This window comes from Primulina huaijiensis, chromosome 11, assembly GCF_012295235.1.
Source record: "Primulina huaijiensis isolate GDHJ02 chromosome 11, ASM1229523v2, whole genome shotgun sequence".
Taxonomy (NCBI): domain Eukaryota; kingdom Viridiplantae; phylum Streptophyta; class Magnoliopsida; order Lamiales; family Gesneriaceae; genus Primulina; species Primulina huaijiensis.
The window spans coordinates 15,982,008-15,991,065 of record NC_133316.1 but is presented as its reverse complement, the minus strand read 5'-3'; the positions used below and the strand labels follow the sequence as shown (position 1 = coordinate 15,991,065).

At 31.4% G+C, this 9,058-nt stretch overlaps 1 protein-coding gene across 3 annotated transcripts; it reads left to right on the top strand.

Annotated features, from left to right (window-relative positions):
* The first annotated feature begins 3,316 nt into the window (after window positions 1–3,316).
* On the top strand, window positions 3,317–8,701 carry LOC140988969 (probable transcription factor KAN2). Of its 3 annotated transcripts, none has more exons than XM_073458096.1 (6): window positions 3,317–4,234; window positions 4,358–4,434; window positions 5,464–5,509; window positions 5,686–5,848; window positions 7,285–7,345; window positions 8,500–8,701. In XM_073458096.1, exons 1-6 carry the CDS (start codon window positions 3,646–3,648, stop codon window positions 8,617–8,619), a joined length of 1,056 nt encoding a protein of 351 aa, XP_073314197.1. In that variant the 5' UTR covers window positions 3,317–3,645; the 3' UTR covers window positions 8,620–8,701. The 3 variants fall into 3 exon arrangements, with proteins under 3 accessions (XP_073314197.1, XP_073314196.1, XP_073314198.1); XM_073458095.1 differs by having other exon boundaries at window positions 3,320–4,234; window positions 5,677–5,848; XM_073458097.1 differs by lacking the exons at window positions 7,285–7,345; window positions 8,500–8,701 and adding an exon at window positions 6,101–6,261 and having other exon boundaries at window positions 3,320–4,234; window positions 5,677–5,848.
* Window positions 8,702–9,058: the final 357 nt, after the last annotated feature.

The following is a 9,058-nucleotide window of genomic DNA, read 5'->3' as shown; positions in this document are numbered from 1 at the left end:
GAAAGCGAAATGAGAAAAATGAAATCGTAAGATATAAAGCTCGACTTGTTGCACAAGGTTTTTCTCAAAGGCCTGGAATTGATTATGAAGAAACGTATTCTCCCGTGATGGATGCAATTACGTTTCGGTATTTGATTAGCCTGGCAGTATCTGAAAATTTAGAAATGCGTCTTATGGATGTTGTTACAGCTTACTTATATGGATCACTTGATAGTAATATATATATGAAAATCCCTGAAGGATTTAAGATACCTGAAACACAAAGTTCAAAACCCAGATAATGTTATTCTGTGAAATTACAAAGATCATTATATGGGTTAAAGCAATCCGGCCGAATGTGGTATAATCGGCTAAGTGATCACTTGATGAAAAAGAAATATGTAAATAATTCAATATGCCCTTGTGTTTTCATCAGGAAAACAACATCCGGATACGTAATTATTGCTTTATATGTTGATGATTTAAACATCATTGGAACGAATAAATAAATTCAAGAAGTTGTTTCATATTTGAAGGAAGAATTTGAAATGAGAATCTTGGAAAAACCAAGTATTGTCTGGGTTTACAAATAGAACAAAAAGAATGTGGAATATTTGTTCACCAGACAAATTATACAGAAAAGATCCTTAAACGTTTTAATATGGATAAATCAAATCATCTAAGTACTTCAATGGTTGTTAGATCATTAAACATAGAAAAGGATCCATTCCGTCCATATGAAGATGATGAAGATATTCTTGGTCCAGAAGTACCATATTTAAGTGCTATTGGTGCCCTTATGTATCTTATAAATTGTACAAGCCCTGATATATCTTTTGTCGTAAATTTATTGGCAAGATTTAGCACATATCCAACAAAGAGATACTGGAACGGAATTAAACATATATTCCGTTATCTACGAGGAACGTCAGACTTGGGACTTTTGTATTCAAAAGATGCTAATCCAAGTATAATTGGTTATGCCGATGCTTGATACTTATCTGATCCACACAAGGCACGTTCCCAAACTGGATATGTATTTACTCGTGGAGGCACTGCAATTTCCTGGCTTTCACAGAAACAAACGCTCGTAACAACTTCATCAAATCATGCCGAGATTATCGCACAACATGAAGCAAGCCATGAATGTGTGTGGTTAAAATCAATGACCCAACATATCCAAATGTCATGCAGATTATCATTCGACGAGAAGCCTGTGAAATTATATGAAGATAATGCTGCATGTGTTGCTCAAATGAAAGAAGGATACATAAAAAGCAACAGAACTAAACATATTCCTTCTCAGTTCTTCGCATTCACCAAGGAGCTTGAGAAGAATAAATATATTGATGTTCGTCATATTCAATCAAGTAAAAACTCATCAGATCTCTTCAAAAAGGCACTTCCTACGACAATATTCAGAAAGCACATATATAATATTGGGATGCGCAATCTATGAAATTTGTGAAGAATTGTTCGTGTCAACATGAGGGGGAGTTTACGTGACTGCACTCTTTTTCCCTTACTATGGTTTTTATCCCAATGGGTTTTTCCTAGTAAGGTTTTTAACGAGGCAGTATAAAAACACGTAATGTAGACAATCATTATGATCATCATCACAAGGGAGAGTGTTGAAAATTAATATTTTAATATTGAATATTTGAATATTGAATGTTGAATATTTGAATGTTGAAAATTAGGTAAAATTAGGTGTTGAATATTGAAATTTGTGTTTGATGATGAAGGTAATGATGTAATTTATTTTTGGATTATTTGTAAAAATTTTCTATAAATAGATCTCTCATTTGTGAAGAAAATCACAATTGAGTTGAGAGAAAAATATTATAAAGTGTGTAGTGTGATAATTTTGAGAGTTTGAGATTTTTACTTTTTACCGTAAATTTTTACTTTTTCACAATAAAAACACATATTTTAAAGACCAATTTTTTTTTAATCTTATTCAAAGTCAAATCCAAATTATGATACACTAGTAATAAGGGTTTTTATTATCCAGCTTTATGTTGGGAGTAATGATTAGGCAATAATATAGACATTAGGGTATGGAAAGTAGTGATGGATCTTATATGAATTAATATGCTGGACTTTAATTTTGTTGAATTCAGGGTTTGAACAACGTGCTAGTACCCTAGCTATCGCACACACTCAAATAAATTAGATAATGGTGTGTCACCTTATATAAATATTAAGTTAAATATTATATTATTTTTAAATAAATATAGAGTTTATTTAATTTGAATAATGAAAATTAAGATAGAATAATAATAGAAAAGGAAATTTTATATAGATGGATACCAACCGGTTGGTTTTTATTTAATGAAGAGTCTTTGCTCAAAAAAGAGAGTACGTACGAGTTTTTGTGGGACAAATACACACGTCAAAAGCTTACACTAAAATTTCATCTTTTTCTTCCTAAAGTATACCATTGAAAACAATATTTGAACGCTTCATTTATATTAAGAAAAATAAATCTTTAAGTAAATGTAATGGGAAAGTTACAAAATTTTTCAGGTAAGTTGTCATGTTTTTATTTTCGTCTTTTGATTTGTCAAAATTTGATCTTGATCATGTAACTTGATTTTAGTCGATTTTATGTCTTATTTTCTCGGAAAACTGAACTGGAGTTGAAAATTGCTTGTGAAATCGAAAAATTGTTGATGTGTTCGGTGTCATATCATCTTTTCGATGAAATAAGATTAAAAACAAACAAAAAGCAAAGTTTCGGGAATAAAATCCAATTTTTACTAGTTAGATGATGGAAACAAAGAAACATAACTTATATAGCTAGATTGGATTTTCCCAATGTCTTGGTATATCATCTTTATATTTAGGAGAAAATGTATTCAATATATGTACATGTATAGTATATATTGGCCATATAACAGAGGATATGTCAGTTTCCGACGAAAATAAAAGTATTAAAAGCACAATCTGTTAAATAAACTAAATTAAATTTTGACGAATTAGATGACGAAAACCATATATACATAACAAATGTCTCTTCTTTCCTTGTATTTTCGCTTGATTTGGACACTATATCGAAAATATGTAATATTAAATTATATAAATTGAAGTATATACATCTTTGATATTAAAAAATTTATTAATAAAAAATGTGAAATTTGTAAATATGAATTCATCTCCTTCCCTTGAAATCCATTTACAATTACATTAATTATACATGTGTTAAAGTACCAGATTTGAAATTAAAAAGAATGGAAAATAAAAAAATAATAATTAAACTTTGAAACTTAAATCACTTTTGCTTTCCCAACTTTTCAATTCCTTTCCACCCACACCCCAAATAGTCCCTCAAGTGTCACTTTCTCACATATACTTCACACAAAGGAAACAACCATTCACTTCACCTATGCCTTTGTCTCTCTCTTTCTCCGACTGATCTCTCCTCCTTCAAATCTCTGCAACTACTCCTCCCATCCTCCTCTCAAACCCCATTTTTATTATTTCTCCCGAAATTTTTAACTTACAATCTTAACCTTATTCCCCTCGAAAAACCTCACTTCAATCCCACTCCACGTTCATTAAACTCCACCAAACTACAAACTTAACAAGCGCATACACCTGAGACATAAAGATTAAGAAAAAGGATCGAGTTTCCTATTTTCTTGGAGATTTATACAGAAGATTATGGAGCTATTTCCTGCCCAACCAGACCTTTCCCTACAAATCAGCCCACCAAACACAAAACCCTCGTCCAATTGGATCAGAAACGAAGATGAAATGGATTTGAGCTTCTTGAAAAGGGCTTTGGATTCAAGAAACCCCGTCTCTTCTATGGATACCCCCTCTTTCGACCTCTCCCTTTCGAAACCCACAAAAGACAACAGTTTTTCAAGTCACCTTCACCACCGCCAGCTCCTCCACGGCACCGGCGGCTCCACAGCCCATTTACTCCACACCCTCCAGCAGAACCATAACCAGACTCCAAATCCTAACATCTTTCAACAAGGGCTGAGCCAAGAACTTAATTTCTTGAGGCCTATCAGAGGGATTCCAGTATATCAAAACCCTCCTCAAGCCTTCCCATTTGCTCCCATCAATAGTCATAATAACAACAGCAATAATAATCCTTGTTTGCAAGCTCACGGCCTAATGCGGTCGAGGTTTTTATCCAGGTTTCAGACAAAACGGAGCATGAGAGCTCCTCGGATGCGGTGGACTACCACGCTTCATGCCCGTTTTGTTCATGCTGTGGAGCTCTTAGGTGGCCATGAAAGTGAGCTTCATACTCCTCTTTCAACTCACTGATCTCTTAGTTACACTTTTCTTTTTAAAAAAAATTGATTTTTAACAACATATTTCAATTTTTAACTTAGAAATATTTTGTGTACATTTACAGGAGCTACACCAAAATCAGTTCTTGAACTCATGGATGTCAAAGATCTTACCTTGGCACATGTTAAATCCCATTTACAGGTGAATTAATTAGCGAACCAAATCCTTCATTGTGTGGCGTATTATCAATTTCCTCTGCCTGAAATCTATAAACTTACAGAAGAAAACAAATTATTTTGCTCCAAAAAATTTTGACTTTACAAAATGAAAAGTTTGCCCAACTTTAAATTCTGTCTCCACCCGTCTCTTTAATATTCTTCCATTTTTTTTCTTGACTAACAGTTATTATACATAATAAAAAATGTTATCTGGGGTTTGTAAGCTAAAGAATTTAAGAACCTTTAAAATAGTGTCCTTTAGATCATAAAATTATGCTGCCTCACACAAACGCACATATGCATATATACAATTATCAAATTCCAATGTTTTCTCTCTTCTGCAAGTGGTATCTCAAATCATCAGCACTTCTTTTTCAGCTAGATCTGAAGGTTCTGCAAGTGTAAAAAGAATTTTTTGCTTGGAAGAACGAAACTTCATATAATAAAGGAATAATCATACATATAATATGTATATATCGGAGGAGAGAGAGAGAGGAAGATGAAGAGTAAGCCATTCTTGAAAAATTATAAAAAAAAAAAAAAACATAGTATAAGACAAGAAGAAGAAATCGAAAACAGTCCAATAAACATAGTTGAGTAGTAGTATATTTCTCAAAAGATTTAAACCTATTTTTCCTCAAGTGGCTACAAAGAAAAGAAAGTACAGAACGCTATCATGACACAATGATATCTGCACAAATTCTTGGGTTTGGAAAACCACCATTTACTAACCATGGTTAGCCTCGAAAAATGGGCATGTCTATGTCCATGCATGTGCATGTATGTATGTCTTTACATGGAAAAAACCAAAATATATATATTTTATATATATATATATAGACTTCACTAGTATATATGTATCATACAGTACCTCTTCACTGTATAAACATTGGCATTTGAAAAACAATTACGGCAACAAGAAAAATGTAACATACATTATAGTTCCTGCAATTTTGTTCTTTAGTGCACTATTTTCTGATAGAAATGGGTTTTACTTTCTTTTCATTTGCAGATGTATAGAACTGTGAAATCAACTGATAGAGCAGCAGCTACTTCAGGTTAGCCTCTGGCTTTCTTTCTGTTTTAATTTGAAATCTTATAACTATAATTGATTTATATATAATCATGTAAGAATAAATAACTGAATCATTTCAAAGTATGTATGCAACTCTAGTTCCTCAATTAGTTTGTGTGCCAAGTTTGACATAATTTTCCACTTGTATAGGGCATTCAGATCAGTTCGAAAACGGGTCGTCCGGAGATAATTCGGATGATCTATTCCACATTCCTAACTCAAAGAAGAGTACTCATGAAATATCCAATTATCAACAAGGACTAACGCAAAATAATATGAATGAAGTGAATGGCTATCATGGTCTGTGGAGCAATTCCTCAAGGTAATTAAAATTAATCTATTTTGTTATTTGCAAATGGTAAATAGAAATTATTATGTGCTATATTCATTATATAAGGGCCTTGAAAATCTGTAGATTCTCGTTTTTAAAAGGGTTCGAGTCATTGTGATCCTCCGCATATTTGTGTGAAAGGAGAAATTCAAAGACATTATACAAATTCGAATTCGAATGGTACATTATATAATAATAACTCTTTCCGTCTCAAATATAAAAGTTTTTTGATTTTTCACACAGGTTAAGAATATTATGATCAGCCTAGCGATGGAGGAACTGATTTTCTAGGAACTTATATTTTCTATTTGAGTCACGCTGTTACGTTATTTTATGTTCTTATTATGTGTAAGAATGACATATGTATATGCTTCGTTTGAAAGTCTATTTATGTTGGAATTTAATTTTTGGACATATATAATTAATTTGTCAATTTTCGAAAATCCCGAAGATAATATCACTTGTAATAAATGTAAAGAAAAAATATGAGCTTCAGATTTTATTGAAACCTACCTGCATAACTATATAGGCTGTGCTAGTCTGGAAACATTAAAATGACAATTATTCAGATCCCAAGAACTTTATATTTGGTGGGTGAGAGAATTTAATAAATAAAGAGAAGCCAGAAATTACTTTCCTTGGCTTTAAATTCAATAAATGGATGGATTAATGCTCTTAAATGTAATATCGATATTTTGAATTTTTGAAGATGAATAATTCAAAGGAATCGAAATAATTTCCTTCCTCATTCTATCATATAATCAAGTTACAAAATAAATAAATAAATAAAAGATCATAAAAAGAAATGAATAGAGCAACACTCTCCCAAGATTGTTAGGATATATAAATTCCATAAATATCTCCCGAGCTAGAAAGTAACTTATTTTTAGGATAAATTTCATTAACACTCTAGGATTACAACCTCCCCTGAATTCTTTTAATGGTATACGTTCTTTTTATGCGTATATACATGCATGAAGTTATCTTGAAATTAAAATACTCAAAGTCAATAATATCATTTTAATATTAAAAAAAAGAAGAATTATTTACTTTTCTTCCCCTTGATATAAAATCCCATTTGAACAAAATCAAAATAAAAGGAGCATATCTCTTACTTTTGGATTTGTGGGTTCCAAAATTCAAATAAAACTGTTTGAAAAGGGACCCAAAAAATTAAGAAACTTGCCCACAAAGCTGAAAACTTTTATGGACCCAATGAAGAAATCTTGGTGCTAAAGTTGTAGTTTTTATGTTTAATAATGGGAGGGTGTCACATGGATGGGTTTCACTTTATTTTTTAGTACTATGAAAGAATATAAAATGGGGGAAGTATTAAGCAAAAGATTTCTTTGTTTTTTCAGTGTTACCTTTTTCTTGTGCATGGTTTCCACTGATTGAAAATATCATTGCTGTCTTTATTTTTGTAGCTGGGAAGCTTTGTTGCATGGGAAACAGAGGGACTGTGGAGGGAACATTCAATCTCTTGAGGTATACTTTATTCAATCCTCTTCTTGAAACTACTAAAACGCCCTTCGATTTTCGGAAAAATTTATGACAGCTAAAATATATTTTGTATGGGCAAAAGAGCACGAACCCCCTACATAAAATTGTCAACAATCTTATCATTAGTTTTTAAATCATAAGCAATTGCCTCCTTGTACTTCACTTTTATGGGATTTATACTTGTGATTTTGATAACATAAGGTTATAAATGACTTTTAATCTTATATATGGGATTTTGTGTTTTTTCAGATATTGATATGTATCCTAGCTAGCTAGTAGCTAGTGTATAAAGTGAGTAGGAAAGCTTTTCCAAAGCTGGACATGTCACTTAACATTATGCGTACGTGTTAGGTTTAATTTTTTTTTAACTCCAGGGGTGGGGTGGGGTGGGGTGGGGAGTGGAGCTCGATCCCGAGTCGTCGCTGTATTTACAACGAGACTACGGCTCGGCCAAAGGTCCTGGTCTCTGTTTAATATTCAAATATTATGTTTAATGGTTTAATAAACTAAGTTGCTCTGCCTTCGAAATTTTTTGGTCAAGAAATTTATTCACAGAAAAAAGAAATCTAAAAGCAATGGGAGAGATCTTCATAGAGAATGATAATTTTCTTTTTGTAGCTTTTGTGAAAGCAATACTCTATGTATGACCATATATCGTACCTCGTACTTAATTAAGTTTTTGAGTCTCTTTATTTTCATCGATATTTTCCCCTATAAAGATGTTTTTTGATCGAGAAAAACTACCTATCTTATTCAACATAATACGGTTTTTTTTTTTTTTTTTGCAGAATTAAGATATTAATTAGATACCCTTTTTAATTTTTTCCCCCTTCTTTTTTGTCTAATTATATAGACATGTATTAAAAAAAATAATAATCTAAAACTTGATCCACAAATATAGTACTTTTTAATTTGTTGCATTGCTTTGCATAGTATTAGAATTTTTTCCCCTCACTCCCTAAACCAAAACTGTCCTTTATTTTCACATTAATTCATCACTCACTCTTCGTTATTTTACATAGACTGACTCCACTTTAGTGTGTGTTTTTACACACACAAATACATGCATATATAAATATATATAGTTATAAATATACTTATATATGTATATATATTTTGTTGTACATGTATGGATGCAGAAGGAAAAGAAACCAAAATGCTCAAGTTGTGACAGAATATCAGATGTGAGCTCATCAAGCATATCAGAAACAAGTCCAAAGAAGCCTAATTTGGAGTTCACGTTAGGGAGGCCACAGTGAAAGACATATTAGTTGTCATTTTTCTAGTACTGCTTAATATATATTTATATATAAATAATATTGAAATCCTTTAAATTTTTCTANAAAAAAAAAAAAAAAAAAAAAAAAAAGAAAAGTGGAAGTAAAAAAAAGTGAGAAAAAGAGAGCTAAAGAGAGACAAGAAGACAAGAAAGACAGAAAGCAAACAAAAGGAGTTAAGGGTAGATATAAAAGCATATGCTTTTGCTGTCAAAAGATATGGGAATTTAAATCTGAATATTATTATATAATATTCCTAGGTAAAATATTAAAATCTAATTGATTTTGTATTTTTATGAACTTGGAGGAAATATGAGAATTATTGAAGATATATGTTTCTTTGTGTTGCATACGCAAAGAAATATACATACATAATATGTCACAAGAGTGTTTGGACTATATATATATCTATATAATTTAG